General features: G+C 39.2%; 1 protein-coding gene across 1 annotated transcript in view; it reads right to left on the reverse strand.

Annotated features, from left to right (window-relative positions):
* Positions 1-24,425, reverse strand: part of EIF2B3 (eukaryotic translation initiation factor 2B subunit gamma) — a 99,230-nt gene that overhangs the window by 55,068 nt on the left and 19,737 nt on the right. Inside the window, exons 3-4 of the mRNA XM_041483442.1 lie at positions 23,412-23,571; positions 17,785-17,896 (exon numbers count right to left, since the gene is read on the reverse strand). Coding sequence (XP_041339376.1) covers positions 17,785-17,896; positions 23,412-23,571 — 272 coding nt within the window. The remainder of the gene's footprint in view (positions 1-17,784; positions 17,897-23,411; positions 23,572-24,425) is intronic.

Below are 24,425 nucleotides of genomic sequence, written 5' to 3' on the forward strand. Positions count from 1 at the left end.
CTTTGGGAAATGCTTTCTTTGCTGAAGAAGGAGAAAGAACTAGGAGTCTGCACCTGGCAACCCTAATCATTTCCAATTTTCAGCTCATTTTGCTTCTTGCTTCATGGAAATTCACCTTAGTAAATAACTGTTCCCTAAAATCACTGGGGCTGAAAGGATGACAACACTTCAGAGGAACAAGTTTTAAGAAAAGCACTGAAGCCGAAGGATTGTATAGAGGCTACTGAAGAACAGCAGCTCCTGCTGATCCCTCCTACATCAGCTCCCTAAGGGCTAAGCAGTAGACACATGATATATTTTTTTAAATCAAATAATTACAGTAAATGCATGGGAAACGGAATACTAGGTCAAAGCTGCAGGTCACTAGCAATATGTAGCTTAAACACAGCAAGGCTGACTCAATTTCTTCATGCCACTGGCCTGGACTCAAAGGCAAATAAAACTGTACTTGCAGTGTAAGCCTTGCATGACAAAGCTCTGAAGACCTTCTGCACCTCCCAGCTGAGGTGGGCCTTACTTAGAATATACAATCCTCAAAATCTGGAAATTTAAGGTAAGGGTATCCCTTTGTGCTACTAAAATACATAGGCAAAAATAAATTCTTCCTCCCCTAACTTTAAATTGCAAGTAAAAGCATAAGCAAAAAAAACCTTCCAAAGTTGAAATAAGCATAAATGATTCCCTTGCATTTCACAGGGCCCAAGAGCAGAACAAATTGAAGCTGTCACACACATCCTTGGGCTTTCCCATTGTGAGTTGCTGTTCAAGTACCTCATGAGAATCACCTACATCTGCACCACCAGATTTAATTTTATTAAAATTAAAAATCTCCCTTTAAACCTGTTGCTATGCACAGGCCACAGGCTGATCACTCACTTCCCTTTGCTAGGATCTTTGCCTGACAAACAAACGGGCTCTTCATGACAGAAGGTGCACCTTTGTGAGTCTTTCTGTAGAACATATTTGTATTCAAGAAAGTTAAATTTCACCAGACTGAAGAACACCCTGACAAGAGCCTGATAGCAGGTCATCAGGGTTAGAAGGAAGAAGAGAAGTGGAGAAGAAAGACCACATGTTAGACAAATCAGCATCTGGCTCCTACCAAAACATACAGTCCAGAAAGCAAGACATGAGCTTTGAGTCCAAAGATGGGAAAAATGTGTTATGGTTTTTATTACCAAAATCTACTCAAATCCAGCCCATGTAAATCCAGACTTTCTGCCTTAAACCTGGCAATGCTAATTTCCTTCATTTACTGTAAGTGAATTATGCTTTGTTCCTGCCCCTTGATGGTCTGTAGCTTCTTCAGCTGATGCTTTGACCTGTGGGGTTTTTCTTGATTTTTGGCAACTACTGTTTCTGCCTCAGTTTTGGTTCACAATAAGCTTTTACTACCATATCTACTCACATCTCAATTCCACTGGAACCTCGACACTTTAGCACTTGACATGGTAATAACTCTTCATACTGACAAGATCCCAACAACTGCAAGTCGTCAAATATATAATTAGGTAATGAGAACAGCTTTATCTCATGCAGAAATTAAAGTGGGCACAGAACTTGGCTCTGGAGCCACTGTGGAGGAAGCCAGGCTGTGACTGCCAGGGGACAGGCTGCTCCACACACCTTGGCAGTGCTGAAAAGGTACATAAAAGAAAAATACATATTGAGGAAATTCTTCTAAGGAATCAGCACTCAGACTTCATGAATCCTGCTTCCCTACAGGAAAACAGAGGGGTTTCCTGACTTGGTTATACTGAAGTCATGACTCAGCCTGTGTATTCAGATACACCCTCAGAGACACGCTAGCTCAGATTTAAGGCAGCATTGGTCTTGAGCTGTGAGATTTCAGGACAGGGAGAGCCATCAGAGCATGGGACATGAACCACTTTAGAGTACAGCCCAGTCCTGCTGTAAAATTGCCCAGGTGCTAGGAACATCACACAAGAAATGCAGATATTCTTATGCTCTTTTCTAGTATAAAAGAACCTATACGATTTATCAACTAATATTTTGATAGTATAAAACAAGAACTTCATTAAAAGAATGTCTTAAAATTAGCTAGTGTAACATTCTTTTTGCAGAGTAACAGCAGAATTGAAAACCAAAGGAGAACTGAAGTCAGATTGAAGACACTGACAAAAATCACTCATCTTTCCAGCCCAAAAGAACTTTATGATTACTTCTTTTAATAGCTAACTGGCATTTTACAAAACACCATTAGAAATACCATGGAGTGAGGAATATAAGCATCAGAGGGAAAAAAAAGGAAAAAAGACTAGACACAATAAGTATAATCACCACAAGATGACCTTAACATCCACCCAAAGTCCAAATTTGCATTTTTTTAACAAGTAATTACAGTGGTTACAACCACACTGGATTAGTTTCTGGTTAGACCAGATTACTCATGATTTAAAATTGTTGTTAATAGCTATAACAGAAGTTGCTGCTTCTTATTACTACAAGAAACTGAACCTACAACTAAAACACTTTTAGGAAGATGCTAGAGTTGGAGATCTATAGCATTAAGCCCAGATGAACAAAAACATACTGCACTAAAGACACAGCTGGATTGCCAAGAATCTCTCTCACCTTTCACTCATTAGTAGCACCTGAATAAAAGCTTAAAGTTGAGCTGGAAGAATTTTACTCCTTTGGAATAGTGATCATACAGCAACTAGAACACTGCAGAAGAAAATCCTGGTGAATTCAATGCAATGAGAATGTACTTTGAGCAAGTTTCCTTCCTTTTCTGGAACAGTTATTGCTGACTGAGAATCTTCACATACACTAGAGTGAAGTTTCTCACTTAGGCACATGCTAAGGTGGGAGCTGCCTTCATAAATAAGTAGGCAAAAAACCCCCAACAAACAACAAAAAAAACCTCCCAAAACACATTCTTGAAAGAAAAGTTGTCAGGACAGCTAATAAAACACTGCTCATCTGTGTATTTTCACAATTCCAATATTAATTTTTTTAAATTTTAGCTGCAGTTATGAAGTCCAGTTTTTGGCCAGAATTACCACATAATTTATTGCTATGACACCCAGCACATCACTTGTCTGGAAATAGAGTGGCTTCAGCAATTAAATAGATAGAAGAAATGCCATTAATCTAGACTTCAGTGGTCCCTCACAGTGAAAGCAGCAGTAGAGAATCATTTTCAGCACAGCTCACAAGCTGGTATTGAAAAGCAAGTGAGAAGACAGCAACTGAATCCTCTGTTGTTTATACCACCTGGGGCAGTGAGTTTTAAACCTCACAGCCTAGAAGCAATAAACTGGCCACGGCAAGTACCAGAGCTCAGATGTTCCACCATTCGCCCTTAGAAGAGCTCTCTGTACAAAAACCAGAGCAGCAACAAATCCAGTCCCTGTCCTTTGCAAGGCTAAACTCATGGTAGGACAATTGCCTCATCTTGAAACATTTAGCCTAAGAGAAAGAAAAAGAAAATGGGTAGTGGATGACCTGAAGATTATCATTTACAATTTTACGTCAACCTCAGATACTATTAAAACAAAACAACTTCTATTCCCTTCTTGCTTGGAAAAGACTGGGACCATTCTGTCTGTGGTTGTAGACTGTTTCAGTATTATCCAACTGCATAAACGAAACTAGTGTCAAAATTAAGTTTTAAATGGCTTGAGGTTTATAGGAATTAAAGAAGGAAAAATTAAATTTGAAACTCTGCTTGTTTACTAGCACTAATTAAATATGCCAGATTTCTGGGCAAGCTTCCTAGCCTCTGGCTACTACGTTACTGGCTTGTAAAACAGTCAACAAGTGCATGAGTACAAAGCACAAATACAATAACAGATTTCATGTACAGTCCTGCCCTTAGTTTATAAAGAAAAAAATGTATTGGAACCAATCTGTAACTATAAAGACCTGTGCTAACCTTCTAGGCTATGCTAGTAATATAAAAAAGGCCCAAGTCTACAATGGCTGCTTTTGCAGAGACAGTTTAAAAAAAGTAAACACAGAGAGAGGTAAGAAGCAATAAGCACAACAAAAATGAGCTGGAAGCCTTAAAAGACCAGTTTACTTCTAAAAATTCCATGCTTCTGGGCTCTGTTCTCAATTTGCTATTAAAAAGAAAAGGGAGTTTTAGCACTGCAACAGAAGAGGTGGGTCTAAATCTTCACACCACAGGAGCTACACTCTTCACAATTAGATTATTAAATTGGACTTCTCTAGAAAATAGCTTTATTCTGAAAAGCTGGAATTGCACTTTTAATGGGAGCATGGACCATATTTTTAAGTACACAGTCCTTTACACCCTACACTTTTAAGACAGGTAATATCTTTGTGTTCTATATTTTAAAGGAACCAGCACAATGAGTTCACAGTCTGTGAGGAAGCTACAACAACAAAGAAACAACAAACTGAAGCCAATCTCAGAAAAAAAAAGGAGTCTCTGGGGACAGAACAAAATGCAGTGGTAGCTGTATCATTCCTAGGTAGGTAGAGAAGGAAGAAGGAGGGACAGTAAGAGCCCATGATCTAAACACTGTTCTTTGCACACCTTTGTTTCAGGAAAAGGTGTCCATTTACTTTCTGTGCCTGAAGCAGCTGTTTGGACAAAAGCAGCAAACAACTCTTAATAAAAAAAAGCACTTGTGGACAATTTGCTGCCTTGACAGCTTTAACGTGAAAAGCCTTTCACAGCAACTCAAATTAATGTGTAGTACAGTAGTCTTGCTCAGCTGTAAGGAAACCAGGAATTATGCTTCAATAAAAATTCAGCCACGCAAATATTCTGCTGTAAAAAGAGGCATAAACATATAACTCTTCAACTTCCAGAATCACGTACATGAGGCAAAGGGAAATGATATAAAAATAACTAGGCTTTTGTTTACATCGCTGATTTAGAAGAGCAATTCCAGAAACTAAATTGCTTCCACAGAGGCATTGATTTAATTAGTCTGCATAGCATGCTTTATTTGTGTTCAGACCTCTGACGTACATTGATAAAAAAAGAAAAAAAATACACAGTGGACACACACAAAATAATTGCCTAAACTTTTTCTATGCCAGATACAAGTAGGAATTCTCAAACACACTTTCATGGGCTCTTCCCTACATGCAAATGATCCTTTTTTAATATACACAAACTATGCATGTTTTCAATTAAAAACATGACTGGATCGATTGGATCATATATTTTTGCAAACCAGCCAAAAATCAAACACAAACTGAAGCCACAAAGGAATTTCTGGAAGTACAAACCATACTACAGTTCTACTTCTGGCAACAAGAAACACCTCTCATTTTCAAACAATGCTAGAACTGACAGCGGTGCCCCAAAGCATGCTGTCATTCAGCAATGAAATAACTACATTAATGAACAGTACTCAGAAGCCTAAAAACCCCTAAGTGGTCAAATGGGCAAATAAGTCCACTATGATCAAGTAACAGCAGAACACTGACTTCTTGCTTTTTGGTAACTCTTAATCTCAGTTTTGGGTCTTAATATTCGACAGGATGACAATGTGCTCCTCAGAGATGTGAACAATGGATTTTCACAAACAGTGGCAGAGAGGGTGACAATTCTGCTTAAAGTAACAAACAGGACTACTAAGAATGGGCTCTCATACACTTTTTTTCCCCATTGCATTTTGATCCCCATGAGTACAGATACTGTTTGTCCTTCCTCACTATAGATTTAAAAGCCAAAATATCCCAGAATTTTGGGAATGAACATTCAACTGTGTGTGTAAATAAGGTATTATTCACTTTTAGAGACTACATCCAAATTCAAGTCAGTGTCTGCCTTGAATGAATACTTCTGAAGCTCATAAATTTTTCTGCTCTTTATAACCTCATCTAATTTTCCCTATGCATACAGCACCCAGCAAGCAGGGATCAACAATTCTGACACAGAGAAGTCAGATCAGCCTTTGCAAAGACAGCCACAACATCTTTCCCTGGTGTACACTGCAGCTCTCTTTAACTCTCCTGTGTGCACAGCACCCAGCTGGTGGTGGACTCACATCACCTTCCCAAAACCCCTGCTCATTTCAAGCTTTTGGATGCTGAACAACTTGGTCCAGCTTTCACCTCTTCACCATACAATAACTTTTCAGGCACTGCCCAATGATAAAAACATTCACAGGTCAGTGTATCTAGAACTTAGGAAACAGCCATATGCTAAGATACCATATCCTAAGACTCTGGATTTTTCCACTGAGACATGAACTAACACCCATGGCCAATTTTTTTATTGCCATTGGAAGAGCAGTGAAATCAGGAGTAGATATGCAGACAGTGAAATCAGGAGTAGATATGGCAGGTAGCAGACTGAAGCCTCCCAGAAGTCTTGACTGGAACTTGTGAGTCACTTCCACTGTGAACACAACATGTTCTCATGTACGAAAATTAAGAAGGCAAAGCACAGATATCAAAGTAAAATGAACTTTTAAATTATTGTGCTGCACTTTGCAATGGTCTTTCACTCACACTCAGTACTAGCCACCTTTCTCATACTGACAAGTTCATATCCTTTCATCCACTGCTTCCAAGATGGTGAATCAATCAGCTAGAACTTGAAACACAGAAATAAAGGAGCAGGTAAAGTGACAGATTTCTTTGCAGCAGGCTACTGAACTGCAAGGTTATTTCAGCTCTGGAGTCTGGCATTTCTGCTGTTCATGGCATTCTTGATTTACAGGTTCATTATGACTTTGTTTATGCACACAACCCTTATGAAGCCACTATTCAGTAGGGCAGCATCACTTTGTTTTATTACCATAACCTGTCATTCAGAAAACATTCACTCTTTCTGTTTATGGATAAAACTGACATTAAAAAAAGTGAAGAAGTAGATCATACACAGCTGCCCAAATCAACTGGGAAGATGGTTTACAACAGACTGCTTGCAAAAGTATCTGTCATGTTTTTAAAATGTTTAGGAGAAATGAAAGCATTTAGTCTTTGGAGCGATCACATTCTAAACTTTTTTATTGCTCTGCTGTGAAAATAAACTATTTGAGGAATTACAGAAGATTATACTCTTGTTTGATACTTGTATCCTATCGGATCCTGAAAGTGCTGACCAAAGCTATACATACGGGTAGCAAAACCACAGTTGACATCACAGCATTTTAAAGCTGCCATCAGGTGGCCCAACTGGAAGCGGAGAGCAGCAAACAAATGCAAGAATTGAGGAAACATAAACATCACTTTTTCTCCTTTATGCAGAACAATACGGACCTGACAAAGCCCAGATGACACAAGGGTTTCTGCGGCAGGACTGGCTCCGGCAAAGGAGGACACACAAGCCCCGGGGCTGCACACACCCAGCGGTGCCGCTGCCCGGCCCTGGCAGCCCTGGGGTGTCAGCTCAGGGGCTGCCAGCCTCAGCCGGCATTTGTAGAACCAGTTCCCGTGCATGCCAGGAGTCACACACCTGTACACAAATCCCTGCACACCCAGGAGGAGCGGCTTGTATTTAATGCGAAAGAAAATAGATTTAATTTTTCGCCGCACGTCAAGTGCCCTTGTAGAAATAAAAAGAAAAAAAGGAGAATTAGTGCATTGAAAGGAAATTAGAGACAGCGGCGTGGTAAGAACAGCAGTGCATAACAATGTAACACACAACATAAACACAACAGGCATCTGACATGCAAAAATACAAGTGCTGAAACTGAAAATCTGGGTTCAAACATGACCTGTAGTTCAGGCTGGATGCAGTGTTAGATCAGCTGTTTCCTGCAGGTCATTTTAACAAGTACTATTCTGACTCAGAGTGTGGGAAAGCCAACAGTTAATACCCTGTCTCAGAGCAGCATTTTACATTTACACTACTGACATAAATGTTCTTGAGTTATCCCCCTACGAGACAGGAAAGAAATACTGCATTCATTTTAAAAATAAAAGGAAGTGTGAGACACTAACATGAAGTGGATTTCTCAAGGTCACAAAGCCAAGTGGAGAGGTGAGATCTCTTTGTGTATAAATTACAAGGCATCCTTAATGCAAACAGGTGATAGCACACCAATTTGTATGAAGTTTATCCCTTCCAGCATCAGATCTCCCAGAGAACGCTTCCTCTGTAAATATAAAGGTTGCTTATTTTAATGGTTCTCTACAACAAAAAGATTAACACTTCTATTTTTTCTAACAGAAGAACAGATTAGGAAGAAGTAAGGTCAGACAACTTTTCTGCAAATACTTTAATTCAACAGTTGTCTAGGAAAGTAAAAGTAATTTTTTACCCCCAGGCATAAAGTCACCCCTATCACATATGAAGGCATGGAATCTACATAATGTCCCTAGTATTGTAACATTTTTTCAAACAACTATCAAGGACATAAAAAAAAAGCTAAAGTCTGTTTTATTCCAGTATGCTTCCTTCATATAGCAATGTAAGTCAGAGAACACATACAATCCTGTGTTCTAAAGCCACACTACAATGAGGGTACATCTAAAACAAACACATGCAAAGGACATATTCCTTAAATCTGAAATATAGATTATTTTCTCAAAGGGTAAGATACAGAAAAACATACCAGCAAACACCAATTCGTCTCACTGATCTCTCCCCTCAATAGCCAGAGGCTACTTTTAAGTATGCTGACTTAACACAGGAATCTGAATTGTATAAATCAATGTCTCAATTAACATTTTGTTTAGGAAGAGTTACGGAAGAAAAACAGAATGTAATCATTTGATAGAACAGTGGCTCCAGAGGTCTGGGAGTGTGTGCAAAAAAGAATGGAGTTGAATGTGGTAAGGGTCCATTATTCTTTCAATAGTGTCTGGTGCTGCAAAGTATGTACTTGCATACTTTCCTACTGGAAAAGCTTAAGTCTTCAGTAGCTCCTTGCTCTGGGAAAATGGCAGGCACCCAAATGCTAACACAGGGATCTAGGAACAAGATCTACCTGAAGAACAATATTTTTCAAGTGGCCTTAGAAGTGAAAAATGGCCATAAAAAGAAGTCTCATTTCCCAAGGGATTTTATTCCTTCTGTCTGGCTGCTGTTTGTCAGGTGCCATTCCCCACACACATCCTCAGCACATTCTAAAGCAAGAATGGAGTGAGGGCCTCTCTAAAAATAATCACACTTGCTGAAAGACCAGCCCTGCATAAATATCTCTAACAGTACAAACAGAAATCAGACTTCTTGCCCAATACTTTAGTTGAAATTTATGGCACCACTGGCCATGATTCTGTTATTACTATTCTACCTGGCTAAGGCTCAAAGTCACAGAAGTGGGAATTTCAGAGGTATTTTCAGAAATGATGTAGCTCATCTGGGAAAAAAAACTCAACAAAAAAAATTACTTAGTTCTACAAATGCTGTACCAATGCATCAGTGAACAAATTATATATTACACATATATGTATACATATATGAACACATACACCATAGAGATGGGACAGAGAAGTTAAGGACACACACAGCCTCTGAAATTATATTTAATGCTACACCTTGGGAATAATAAAGGAAAGGGGGGGGGAAATAAAATCAAAGGGAATATTAGAAGACAGTCTCTGGTGCTCTTGCAAATATCACCAGCTGCTGGATGATTTATATGCAAAAACACCTAGAAGTTGAGCTTTTACTTAAATTTCCCTGCTTTCTTACTGGTTTGCTTCCAACCCTAGGAGTTTAATTAAAGTCCATCAGCCAAATTTTTCTTGAGGACGTAAGTTACTCCTTTTTTATATCTTCCTGTACTAACTAACCCAGATTTTTAAAACTTTTGAGCTTTCACCAACCTGATTATGAATACACACACACATACACACACATTTTTAAGAAGATTAAAGAATTTCAAGATGACCAACCCAAGAAATACAGCTGCTGCTGGCCAATATGCAGATATGCAGGTACATGCATACTAAAATGAATAACAGGGCAAGATACAGCATTCTGCATTGCCAGTTCACATGTCAAGATCTAATAGCTACCTCCTCTTCATTCTTAACAGAGTACATAGTATTTGGTGACTGGGGAAGGAGAGTTCTACAAGAAATCTCCAAGAAAAGTGGATAAGCAGTTTTACTGCTTGTAAAAGGAATCTCTCTCTCATCTTCTCTAGCTTTCTCTAGGGAAATGGTGCAATAAATTTGATGAAGAAAGGAAGGATTTAAAGCCAGAGAAAATTAGGATTTCTCAAAGCAGAAACATGCTGCCCTTAGGAATAGATCTCCGCTATTTACTTGATCTACTGGAAGAACTCCTGGGGAGCATGTCTTAGCAAGAGAAAGGAAAGTTTGCTATGCTCTTCATTTCCTGTGTAATTCCAGAAACTGCCAGCACAATGCTGTTTGGGGAGAACCACACTACAGCTATTCAACAGGGAATTCGGCATTGTATTCTGAATGAATGGAAACTTTCTCAAAGATATATATTTGCTGCAACTAAAGGAGAATGCAAACCCAGTAAGGATGTGAGTCCACATACACCTTCAATCAGCTAATTGCAAATTGTGACTCTTTCCATTATGACTTTCGCAATTCTTCGCAGTGTGAAACATCACAGTAAATCACTCGGGTTAGAGTTCACAGGAGCCATGAACTAAGTGCAATAAATCAGCACTAAAAATATTATGCAACTGCAGTTCAGCTGATACCAAGTGTAGCTAATTTTAATGGAGAGGCTATCACTTTTATGCGCCCTTCCAAATTAGTGATTTTGGGTCTTCAAGCGTATCCTGGGATAAAGGAAAGGCTCTCTGAAATCTGGATTTCTTGGAATAAACTAGATGAATGGTTCCCTGCGAAAATCCCAGGGGTATTTCCCTCCTGCCACTGCAAAAACCTTCTGCTAAGTATGAAAATTTAAAGGACTGAAAATGCATCAGTAACACAGAACAGTAAGGGAACCACAAACTTCGGCTGGGTTCATGAGCCAGAACCTCATCCCAAAGCAGAATCAGACCTTTTAACTGAAGAGGAACAGTCACATGCCTCATTTCACCCTTACTTTGCTTTAAACTAGGCTGTTTCCTCCCCCGCCATATTCCACATTGGCTGATAAATTCCCCAACGGCGGGTGTTAACTAACTCTGCATTCCAGTCTGCTCTGCGTCATGGAGTTCCACATCCCACTGATGAGGAACACATGGCGGACATGTGGTAGGGGAGAGCCTGACAGCGCTCGCACAAGCAGGGATAACTCCTCTGACCTTTGGCTTTTTTCCTCTCTGCACATCCCAACTGCACAGTGAGAACTCTGTGCCCCTCTGTCGCCTACTGGTCACTCCGGGATCACTGGACACAAGCTGAAACCCTAACATTTCAACAGGCAGCTACACTGAATACACGTTATGGCTGAAAATGTATGTTGAAAGCAAGCAATTGGTCGTTCTGTGTCTCTGCCCTACGCAAACCATCCAGAGGAATTTTTGACCACACAGGTTACATCTGGATCAACTAGGGTAAGTATGTCACAAAAAGAACTACGGTTATGCCTCCTCATCAACTCTGTGAAATAAGGTAACTCAAAGCCTCGCTAAAAAGTACACAGTGGCAACTGTATAAAAGCATTAAGATGTCTTTCTAAAATGAACAGACCATTTATCATCTTTTTAGGACCTGAGCCTGGCTTAGAGTAACAATGAGCTTCAACTTCAGTGTTGTCCAGACTGAATGACTCATGCAGAGTACTGCATTTACCAAGTCACATGGACTTGAGGGTGTCCAAGCAATACAGTCATCCCTTCCTCCTTCGAAACCTCTGAAAAGTAAAACCAAATCACAGGCTAAGTGCTGGTCTGAGACCGCAGCAGACAGACAGACAGACAAATGACTAATGGCAATCCATGCAACATACATTTACTGCCGATTAGAAACCAAATGCTGAGCCTCAAGCCCTCTGCTTTTAGCCTTATGTGTACTAGAACACTGGCCAGAATCCTGCAGTAAAATGAAAGCCACTGACAATAAGCCTTTCTATAACTACATTCAAGAGAAGCTCCTGCTAATATTCCAGATTCTGAGATTCATGACCTCTTACCTGTACAAGTTGTCAAGACACAGCATGACTTTTCTTTTATAAATAGGACCTGAATATGCTGTACCTTCCTTTCAATCCCCCACCAATGTATGAATAAAATAACATGGCAGCAGCAAAACAATAAAATCCTATGGAAGCAACAGTATTAAAATCAGTACTAGCACTATGTTCTTTAAAATATAAAGTCAATGTTTCAGTAACTGCTTTTATATTATGTTTACGTTTATTGAACAAGTGGAACGTATAAAAGCATCAAATTAAGGAGTTTTCATTTTACTTGGCTACATTGATTTTAGAAATAGTAAATAATTTTTAAAATACTCAATTTCTGAAATTAAAGGCTACACTCATCCCCAAGAAATTTACAGAAAAAGCAGAACAAGTTGAAGTTTAAATGCATAATAAAAAGGGCAAACTTTCTTTGAAAATGAATGCCTTTTAACTACAGCAGCTACTCTTAGTGAGCTGGGAAAGTAAACAGGCATGCAAATCCTACTCAGGACATCCTGAGAACATCTACTCCAAGCTCATGTCTCAAACAACAACTCTTGTGTCAGTATCTTTTTTTTTTGAAATGTTCAGCAAAATCCTATTTTCTAAAGAAATATGATTGAATCAACATTTTTAAAGTGTGATTATAGTTTGAGAAGTTAGTGTGTAAAAGTCACACCCTTTTATTCAATAGACTTAGTTCCCTGGTTTTGATTCAGTCACATCCACTTACTTTACTGGCTAAAATAACTTTTTACAGCTTTCTAAATTCCTATTAGTACTTTGAAACCAATTCAATTCTGGGAAGGGGAACCAGATTCTTTTCTGGCTTATGCATCTGTAAAAGGATTATTACCTAAATCAACACATACAATTTCTATTTTTTGATAGAGGAGCCAGAAAGAATGTTACTTATTTTCTGGATGCTAGTCAGAAAATTTTATTTTTATTTGTGAGAAGACCAGACCTGGACTAATTGAAAGAGCAGATTTGGATCAACAGAAAAGACATCACTCTATAGAGGTCATATTTAGAGAAAAGAAGTTATATCCAACAACTTTCTATGGTATTTCTCAAAATATCGCTTCTATGCAAAGGAAGCTTAGTCAGAAAACTTTGCTAATAGTTTTTTGTGAAAACTCCAGATTTTTCAAAGAAAAGACCACCACCAAAGCTAGCATGTGTATTCCTTCTGCACGCAGCTGAGACCAGCAAAGAGTTTTTGCTCCCTGGTCTGCCCTGAACTGCTCCTCGGGATTTTCCTATTGAGTTGCATTACTGGATTCCCCCCATTCCCTGCCAGTGGCACTGTTTGTGGGGACATCTCCCAAATGCACAAAGAAAACAAAACCAAGTTATCAAAGTCCTGCTATTTAATCTACCACAAGTCATGAACCTATTTTTGACAAATGTGGCTTATGGAGTACTCAACTGTATGTCCAGCTGGGCATAAGCTCAGGGTGTTGGCCCTCTCCACCAACACAGCTGGATCTGGTACAGGACATCTGCCCATTATTTAGTTTAGGATGCTTCACACTGCAGAGCATCTGCCTATACCAGTGTCATTCCCAGCTTTTCTAAAGGAAATAGATTTTAAGAGAAAAAGAACCACCATAGGAGCAGCAGAATATGTCAGAGATGCCAATTTCCCAAGAACAACAGTTTTAGAGAGCAGAAACATTAAGGAAGTTGCAGCATGTTTATATATGGTCACTTACTTAAAACCAATTATCAGCAGGAGAAAAAAAAAAAAAAGATAAAAAGGACGATATCCCAAGGCAACAGAAAGTAAATCAAGTGTATCAAAGCTGTTTCTGAGCTCCCTTTACCTACCCACTTGGCAATGCTGACTTTTGAAATTATACTACACCATTCATTTTTACTTTCATGATGCAAGGAGAAAAGGAAGAAAAAACTCCCCAGTCTTACCCCCTCTTTTTACTAAATTATCTTAAAAACAGATCTGCATTGTTACTTCAAGGTTATTAATGTTAGTACTACATATATTTATAGATGAGGTATTCCTTTCTGTCTGAAGCACATGAGGTAATAAGTAGCTGGAATTGTCATGGTGATTTATTAACATATTCTCTAGGAGAAGCCCTGCACCTGCATCTGTGCAGACAGAACACCCACGAAGGCTGAACTCACCCCTACACAGCCCACAAGATCTTAAAAGGAAATGCTCCAAATTTAGACCTGCTCCAACAGGTGTCTTTTACTGTTTCACTTTGCATGACCATAAATATCAGAGGTGGAGCAAAAAGCTCCCTGTCCATTGTAATCGTGCTTTGAAAACAAATACCTTTGCCCCCTCCCAAAGCAGAGGCAGCAGCTATGGAATTCTCATCATTTCCTCACTCCTTCATCCTGTCAAGACCCAAGTCAGAGAGATGTCACTGGCAAAACCAGGCTCCAGGGATGAGCACATAACTTTATTTTTTTGCTCTTCAAAGGGCCCTAAGCTGGCTCTGAAACGTCCCCAAACTGTATTTCTTTCATTCTAGTATCTCATCTTGCAGCTATTTGCCAAAGTGAATGACATGCACAGGCTGTTCATGGTTTTTTATAAGCTCTCATTACCCAAACAGGGAACCATTTCCTTGAAAATGCTTTCCCCAGCAGCATTAGTCTCTCTAGGCACCACCAATAAATTTGTCTTTTGGCTCAGCCTGTTGCACTCCAAAACGTGCCTGAATAGATGTATTTGATATTGTTTTCCACTTGTTTACTGAGGGAGGATGCTACCTGTGGGACTTGTCATCAGGGTGATTAACAGCACAGGGAAAATAAAAGAAAATTTTACCCACCAAGTTGAAAGCTTTGCCAGACTTGCTCTGGCAAGCAAAGGAGGAAAATCCAGACTCCTTTCTGTGGTGTAACAAGGAGATGCAATCCCAAACCCAAAATGGCTATCCATGACTTACAAAACCACAACACAAATCAAAATAACAAATCTGGAAAAGAAATCCTAACCAAACTGAGAAAGAGAATAACAGGTTACACCATGAGCTTAGAAATTCCACTAAAATGTTTCAATCTGTAACACTTCCACTACAAAACACCGGGTCAAGAGCAAATAAATATTTAATACTCAAAAGGTACGCAGGAGAAGGTGTTTTCCCCTGTCCCTCCTCACCAGCTGCTCTTTTATGGCAGGAAAGTGAAGAGCATGAAATCCAACGATAGGAAGAAGGCAAAGGTCAGGAAAAAGGTTTTTCTTCAAGGATTTAAATTAGCCTTCTACAGTTTTGCGTGTTTTGTCAACACAACTTCCCTCCTGTGAGGAGGGGAAGCCAAAGGGCCTTTGAACCATTTCTGTATGGGGTCTAGATTTTTACCAGTAACAAGATTCCTAGCTTTAAAGAAATCTCATCTTCCTTTTTCCCATTCCTTTCACCACTCCCTCCCTGTCCCTCCTTCCACTCCCCTCCTTAAAAAGAGACAGGAAAAAGAAAACAGACAAAGGATCTGAAGAACAAAACAAGCACTGGAGGAGTTCTAGAGTTCATGTAATGAGACCACTATAGCCCTTCAAAGGGACCATTAAAAGCAAAACAAACAAAAGCAACACCCTCAAGATGTCTATTGTATTTTACAGAGGAACAAATGAGTGTACTGGAAATTCTCCCACCATCTTGCCACAAAGTCTGTTATTTCATCAAAACGAAGTCCAGAGATCATGAAACAGACAACATGGCAGCTGAAAGTCAGTCACATCAAATGATCCATGAAGAAAATGAGATAGGGCTTGCTTTCCCCACCCCCCCCTTTCTTTAGTATGATGTATTAAAAAAAACTTCAAAGATTGTTTCAAGCGTTGCTTTTGTTTCTCACATGAGAAAATCAGGGGTTGAGCAGGTCTAGACAACTCAGTGGTTAAAACACCATTAGCTGCCAACACTTTGTCTTCCTAGAGCTCCCACAGTTGTTGCTACCCTGGATTTGCCTCAAATGAAATTACCTGATGATTTCCATATATATTTTGCTTCCCTCAGAGTTCCCAAAGATGGCAGCTGCAGGACAGAGAGAGCACACCAACACTGACAGTTGGCAGTTTGAGATGTCAGAGGCTCATCCAGGTGGGTACTGGCCCAATGCTTCTGCTTGATGCTTCAAAGCATCATTTTAATTTATTTTTTATTCTTTTTAACACTTAGCAGATCTCTTTTTGTTCTTCTACACTATCCTAGCATCTTTGGGCTTTACTTGGAGGGTGGCTAACACTTCACATTTGCTTTCATAGCTGTGCATGTAAGAACTACAGGGAGACAGATAGATTTTTATCCCATCTGTATATCATCAACACTCCATTTACCAAATCCCAAACAGTAATGCTTAAGATCTGCTGAAGACAATATAACTGAACAGGTGCTACTGAGGGCAAAGTTTAGCCTGCAGGATAAAGCCTGATAAATTTAGCTATAGGAATGAGAATCCTCTGGTTAGATGAACCTGTAAAATCAGGGGTCAACTAAGATCACATATGTTACAGCAATTTCTAAGTCATTATACCACAGCCACCCTCTAGTGCCAGGAGGAAGCCATAAAGACAAGCTTGTCACTAACAGTAGATAAAATATTCCTCCCCTAGCCCAAAATAGATCTATTAGTCTTCATATGCACAAACCCACAGAATGCATCAGTGATGAATTTCCTACTCTATACAAATCAGCTGCTGTGTGTTATGTACAGAAGGCTTGCCTGCAGCTTGGTCCCTGCCATACCCCAAGATAAGCCCAGGAGAGGGCCAGTGGAAACATGCTGGGACAGGCTCCTTCCACTGCAACAGTTAACAGGGACCACTCTTGATCACCTTCCTTCTAGGATAATGCTTAAACTCAGGCAGAGGAGGTGTCATCTTTCCATGGGCACAGAGCATCTCCCTCACATCTGGTAGCGGGATGTTCAAGGAAAGATTATACTGAGCTGTGGCCTACAGCACACACCAGAGGCATTTTCACAGCAGAGATTTATCTGAGAGCAGACCCCAGATGTCTGCATCCTTGACTTAAAAGGTCCACATGGATGAATTCCCAGATCTCAAATGGCTGTTCCACAGGTGTCTCATCTCACAGAGGTGAAAGTCTGACTGTCAGCCTGGGAGAAACTACAAAGGTTGGCCTCTCAAGGAGCCAACACAGCTTTGCACAGAACACGTCAGACAACGTGTGCCTGAGAAAACTAAAATCACTGTACTGGAGAGCATAAAGAAGAAGTCATCTTTCCTTCTCCTACTAATGGATATGAATTACACAGTGCAGAAAGCTCAGCTTGTCCGGCATATTTGATAAATTTATCCGAGTCCCCAGTGAAGTTTAATGGTGAATATAGCATGGTTTCTGTAATGAATCTTTTGGGGCCTGGAAAGACAGCTGAGATTTTGAGCCTTAAATGTGTAGGAAGGTTATGAAATCCTGAGAGCCTCACATGGATACTCCACAAATCCATTTGGGACTCAACCGCTGAGACTAGCATTTCATTTATGGAATAGGACCTATTCATTTATAGGCCTAACACTTCACAGTCTCTGAATCTAAACTCTACCTGACCTATTGCAATATAGGTTTCATTTCAAGAAGAGCTACCTTTTCATGCATTTCTTTTCTTTCTCTGGATTTTTTCCTAATAAAGGTATAAGACAAGCCTATCAGTTGGTTCCAATGATGTAGCAAATAATAAAGTATTGCTCCCTGAATATTGCAAAAGGGGCTTTTCCTCTTCCCTTCTCATCCTACTTTTTCTTTAACCATCTCTCCTACTACACAATTATTTTATCTCATCCCAAGTTCAGCTTCTATTACAAGGACTCATGAGCTTACTTCTGAAGGATGGATCTTTTAATGACAAGTTCTTCATCCAAGTCAGCTTCATTAGCCATGAAGAGCAATCTTTTTCCTGTGTCATCCACTCCAATGAAGTCGCGCTGCTCCACTGAAGTAGAAAAACAAGAACCATTATATAACCCCATTTTAATGCAGGCAGGAAAGACAAATGGGACCACCAACCACCCCCAAAATACTAAATCAGACTACCCCAGAAAATCCATGACTTTAATAAATATTGTTGATAACTTTTTCGACTTCTTGTCAGTTGGGGTAGCTGATATATATCATGGCATTCAAAACATTGGCCCTGAAAGGTTTGTGCATCCTTTTTATGAACATGCCAACTACAGGTTCTGACATACAACACTCAATTTTGAGCTGTGCTTTCTGTTTTTGGTTTGTTTTTTTTTTTAAAAAAAAAGCCCTGCTACCTGAATTAAAACAACAACAAACTCAAGGCAAGCAGTGAGTTCATCACATCCAACTGCTTCTTTTTATAATGTCACTCCACGTTAGAATTAGGAAGTCTGAAGAGGATTATGATTTCAATTGAGACATAAGCATTTTGCAGCTTATCTATTTTAGACAAATACCAATATGTAAATCACAAACACACAGTGTAGAATCTAAGACATCTACCATGGATGTTTCTGGGTGGGTTAACTTGGTTTACATCTCTTTTTATAAAATTGCCCACCAAGAGAATACCTAACACTCACATGTATTATTATGGCAGTCCGTATCTCCTGCAATCAGTGACTGTGCATCAGCAGGGACTTTGGCCTACTGAAATGTAAAGCTTTTATTTTTTAACAGTTTTCCACACCATCTGAATACAGTGGTGGCAGCTCATTCTAGTTTTCACTCTGTAGCTGAGCTACCACTCTGGTGGCAGCCATATACTGATCTTTACACACACGCTGTACAAGTAAGCCACAGTATAATTTAAACAAAATTTTTTTTTCTCACAATAAATACTATTATTTTGGGCCAAAACTGGCAAATATTTGATCTTCTAAGTTCTATGCCTTTAATCACAACAGAGTAACAACATACCCTAGAAGTAGCTAATTCTCTAAGATCTTTTTCAGACAAAGTATTTTTAGCTTTATTTTTCCCAGTTCAGGCCCATCCCTTGTTTTACCTATACCTGTTCTTTCAGAGTTACCACAGTAATAACTACCGTTAAAACAGTCAAATCTATGCAGCTGTTGAAAGTTCTCTTGTGCAATCTCTGATCCAAGTGATCCAGCATACCCTCTTCAGAAAACCCCCAAGCCTTCTCAGAAATTCATTACACAGCAAATAGGCCTGAACATCTAACACCATGACAACATAAGTACAATTATGATAAAGCTCACTTGCTGTAAAAACTCAGAGTAAGTCTTGAAAGCAGTGCCTATTTTCATTCTGTGGAGGGCAGGGAAGTTTGAGATTAGGGGTGAATGAGCCCTCACCTCTCCCACCTAAATGGGGTCTCCTGACAGGATGGAAATACAACAGTGACTGACTTTCCTCCATCGAGGCACCACCACTTCCCTACAAGTTCAGGTCCTGCCTGCCCATCTCCTGGCTGTTCTTACAGGAACCTACTACTCTGCTGCAGCAAAACTCTATGCAGCAGGAAAAAGGGAAAAAACTTGAAGAGAGCAGGACCAAGCACATGACTGACACCAAACAGGTTGCTCTTGCTTGTGTAGATTAAGTAAGAAACAAATAGTGAAACCATGAGAGTGCACCGTGGGATTTTTTTGTAGCAGATGCCAGGTCAGGTTTCTCCTTGTACACTGGCAATAAACAACATCACTTCAGTAATTTAAAAAAAGACAAAACTTATACAGTAAAATCAATTATCCAGAGGTACAAGGATCAAATCAAATTTTCAAATCCCACTGGCATCACTTAGGAAGGAAAAAATAAATGGAAGAGCAGACACATAACTAGCTCACAAAATCCCTGCAAGAAGTATGAGAAAAGTGTTAAAGTGACAGTAACTTGACAAAATCATTTAAAGTATAAAAATGAAATGCAGGATGTGTTTTGCCTCCTCACAACAGACAAATAAGGACTTGACACTGCTATTGCAATATATTAATTATCTAACAAATTAGATCCCCATCAATTTTAAGGGCTTTAATGATATAAAGAAATTATGATATCATAAGAGAATATTAAGCACTTTAGTGACAAAAAGAAATAAATTTCAGTCATATTTTTTAATATGCTTTCTAATCAATCATAATTAACTGACTCAAGAAAAAGACACCTCTGTTAAAGACTCAGTGTCCCCACCCTTTCAATTAAATGGAGAGGATTACACAGGATACAGCCTTCAAGACCACCAAGAGGTCTTCTGGCAAACACAGAGAATACCAGTGATGAGATGCTTGCTGCTTTCAAGACAAGAAAAATAAGCAGGAAAGAGTCACCATCCCCATCTTCTCTGCCTTTCTTTATACAAAGAAAGGTTCAGACACTATTTTCCACTCAATCCCTTGCAGGTCATCTTTAAGCACACAGCTCCATTCTGGGTATCTGAATTCCTGACCCTCTCTGTTTATTTGGGTTACTACCACTGACTAGCATTTTCAAAAAAAACATGTTTTTTTTTTTTTGGTTTTTTTTTTTTTTTTTTTTTTTTATTGCCATTGCTCTTACTTCTCAATTTAAAAAGCCAATGAGATTCTTATTGTCACTATATAATCCCCTAAATATAAAACCCAATGAACTAGACCCTGTAATTTTCAGTTGAGTCAAACATTGCAGGAAACCATCAGGATGAATTTATAGCACTTAACACACTGCAATTCATGCTAATTTAAGAACTGTTCTTTATATCACAGTTCCTGAATGTTCAATAATAACCCAAAAGCAACAACTTTGTAGCAGATTCCATGACATATGTGAAATAAAATCTTGTTGAGACTTCTCAAAAAATGAATTGCTTTGTAGGAACAGTGAAAAAATAAATCTAGTGGCTTGTCATGGGATCCATTTTCTAATACAAACACTTGAACAGTAGAGTCCAAGTACATAAAAACCTGTATGTGTCACAATTTAGAGAACTAGCTAATAGTACCACCTATTATGAAAAACTGCCTAACATACTCCATGCTAATATCTTGTCTCTGGGTGCTTATAAGCTTCATCACGTTTTAACTGTCTGGGATGAAATTTCCAATGCCAGGTGCCTGGCCTAAGAGGAACATTTGAAAAACTTCAGCAAAAACCATTCCGCTGGTTCTAAGGCTAAGGAAAAAAAGTGTTTAGCATAAGTGGAAATGGGTTGGTGTCCCTTCCCTTGAAAAACTCTAACCAATCTTTGAAAAACTGCAGGTTCACATGCCTGCAGTTCTTCTTTAGCCTTCTTTACCTTCTATTTTTGCTGCAAATGTTTCTGCGTATTTTAGTCTCAAGGATAGATTGTTCCAATTCCTCAGCTCCTAGGACTGATCAAATAGCAGGTGCTACCTAAGGTTTTCTGTACCATCAGGTGGTAAAGGCAAAGCACACAAGCTATGAGGCTCCTCAGCCATGCTGCAATGACTGTTCCAGGGGAAAGGTTTAATTTGTCCTTTTGCAGTCTGTTTTTGACAAGGAAGTAAAAGTCAGAAACTCACAGGGGTGAGGGAAAATAAAATAAAAAAAACATTAAAAATCGAGGATTCTGCAAGACAGGTTGGAAGGGGCAGAAAGCAGCTCCTGAAAACTACTGGAAACTGTGACTGGCTGTTAAAGGACACTAGATGGGACAGAAATCAGAAAAGAACAGGTGACTACAGGCAGATAAATTAACCAGATGAAGACAAGAAGTCAGAAACAGGACAAAAGATGCAACTGGCAATTCACCCATCTTCAGTGAAAAAAAAGAGTAACAGATGACAAAGAAAAACCAGGCTCTCGACAAGGATCCTTGAGGAAGGAAACTAGGAAAGAGAACACAAAACTGGTGGCAGCAAGAAGCCAGCACAGGCGAAGGAAGATGGATGAGCAAAGGTAATGTTGACAGCAATAGGGTAGATTTAATCAAGTAGGAATGAAAGCCAGGAGGGTCTGGTACTCCCTAAACTGTACTTCCCTCCTCCAGAACCTGGAGAAGAACCTAAGATTCCTGTGTTGGCCCTCCCCTGCTTTTAACAAATGATTGAAACAGGCCTGGTGCAGTTCAGCCTTATCGGAGGCAGTTCACAGGAAACATGTCACTACTGCTGTCCATGGCAGCTCAAGTGGTGCTTTGTGTGGGAGATCTTAGCACTGAGCCCCACAGAAAAACACCAGGGGTGACAGAAAACTTCTACATAATGGAATTTTAGTCTTTTCAAGTTTGGTCTTTTACAGATCTGGAAAAACACACACAAATTTCAGCAAGTCATGTAGGAAGAGTTATGCTACAAAGTCAAGCACACCAACATAAAAAACAAGCAAAATAAGAATGCATGTAAAATCTGTTGTGTTTATATTTGCAACGAGCCTTCAGATAATCTTGTTTATCCTCACAGACCTCCTCACCCCCACCCTGTGTGCTCAGAGCTCACATGCTGGGAAGCTCTATGATGTTTAACCACAGACCCATTAGTTTACAACTCCTGAATGCTCAACTCTCCACTGTAACAGCGCTCTTGACAATGTTTTATGTGCCATTAGCACTTCACTTAGATTGCCTTTTCAAAAATAGGGGAGTTAGAGCTGTTTGAGAGTCCAAGTACTAAATGCTTTCACGTTCCTTACACGTTGCTCCAGAAAAATCTTCGTACAGAGCCTAAGAAGTTTTCTTTTCAAAACGTATTTCCTCCACTTTCAGTTGGCTTGCATTTCACTCCTCTCTCAACAGTTTGAAGCTACATTTTCTTACTTGTATTCCAGTAATGCCTTTGAGCTTTAATCAAAGACCAGGTCCCACTAAGCTGCCAACAGCCAAGGCTCAGCATTTTAACAGATATCATTAAAAGAAAATGAGAGGTATGGTGTGGGAACAACTGTGTGGTATTTAGTACTTTTAGCATATAAGTAAAATGGGTATAATAGCCCTGCTCTGCCTTACAGCAGTGTTGTGAGAACAGATACATTAAAGATTACAAGGCACTAACTAAGATATTATGGTAAAATGGACAAGATAAGCATCTAATCAACTGCTTGAAATCAGTGGGAGTTTTGTCTAGCAAAAGGCTCCTGGATGTGATTTCAGAAGAGTAATTCACTACATACCATGAGAGGGGAGAATTTCTAGAAGTGCTTGTTACCCACCCAGTGCTGGTCCCTACAGTCAGTGTAAAATTCCCAGCTATAATCTGGTTGATGCTTAGTGCTCTTGAAAAACCTAACGGTTTTAATGTTCATATGTAACAAAAATTCAGAGTTTCATCCAAAACTCACTGAAGTCACCTGGAGCTTTTCCCTTAACTCTTGTGAGCTTTGGATCACAGCCTGCAAGATTACATGAGTCTAATACTTAATTCTGAGCTGGAAAAAACCAAGTCACACCCTCACCAGGGAATCTGAGGAAAAATAGGGCATCTGTGCCTTTTTTATTTCTTTTGCTCTGGGATTGATAACTAAACATATCATACATACCAGTGGTTTCTCTATAATTTTATTAACAATATGTATTCCTTCCTACATACCTGGCTTTTTTTTCCCTTTCTGTCCTGGTACCCCTTCTGTTGGTTCGTGAGTTTTCTTCATCAACATGGAAAGAGTAGCATCATGTGTCCGAAAGAGGTCCACAACTTTATATAAATCAACATCTGTGATCAGATCGCAGCTTAACACCAAGACATCAGTCTGTCAAAGAAGGAAAAAAACCAGCAAACCTTTCAGAGATACAAATTGCAACATATGGACTAGCATTTGAGCACCCCTTTTTTAATACACACTTTAACTTTTTTCTTTTTTTTTTTTTTAATTTACCACTGCCAAAAATAGCTCCTGGTTTTTACCAGTGGGCTTTTCTTGAGTCCTGCTGTTACTGTTATTTGGCTGATGCTTATCCAGATCTGAACCATAAAGAATATGTGACCATCTAAATTGTCTTCATCTGCTCCTAAGGACACAGAAGCCATGGCTTTCAAGACCAACAAGAAATACAGCAGTAATTTCAACAGCTACTTTTAGTTATATAATGAGGTAGAAAAGAAGTCTTTCTGAAGAAGTCTTTTTTAGCTGACTTTGCATCTGGCTACAAAGTGCTGGAAAAGATATTTAAACTATGTTATTTTATTGGGGGACAAAAAAAACAAAGACTATCTAGGATGTGATTTACTCAGTAATTGCACTGTGATGGTGGGCTCAGTATAGAAATACATTTCCTAAAACCAGCAATTCTGTATATTACAAGAAAAAAAAAAAAAAGAGGACATTAGATCCTATTTAACAGGAGGTTTGATTTTGATCTCAAAGGATTCCTAAACACCTTATACAGTTTTTAAGAGAACTGCTGCACAAGTCACAGGAACATTGTCACATATTGAGCAAGACAGAGCAGCTTCATTAACGGTGGGCACTATCAATATAATCCACTTAAAAACTCTTACTTAGAAAAAAAATTCTGTATTTCAAGTGGGTTGTGGGATATGCTGCCAAAAACCTATGAGTTCAGCAATTAACTTAATTTAAACTAATCCTAACATAATATTTGT

The sequence above is a fragment of the Pyrgilauda ruficollis genome, unplaced genomic scaffold, assembly GCF_017590135.1.
Source record: "Pyrgilauda ruficollis isolate IOZ18807 unplaced genomic scaffold, ASM1759013v1 scaffold6, whole genome shotgun sequence".
Taxonomy (NCBI): Eukaryota; Metazoa; Chordata; class Aves; order Passeriformes; family Passeridae; genus Pyrgilauda; species Pyrgilauda ruficollis.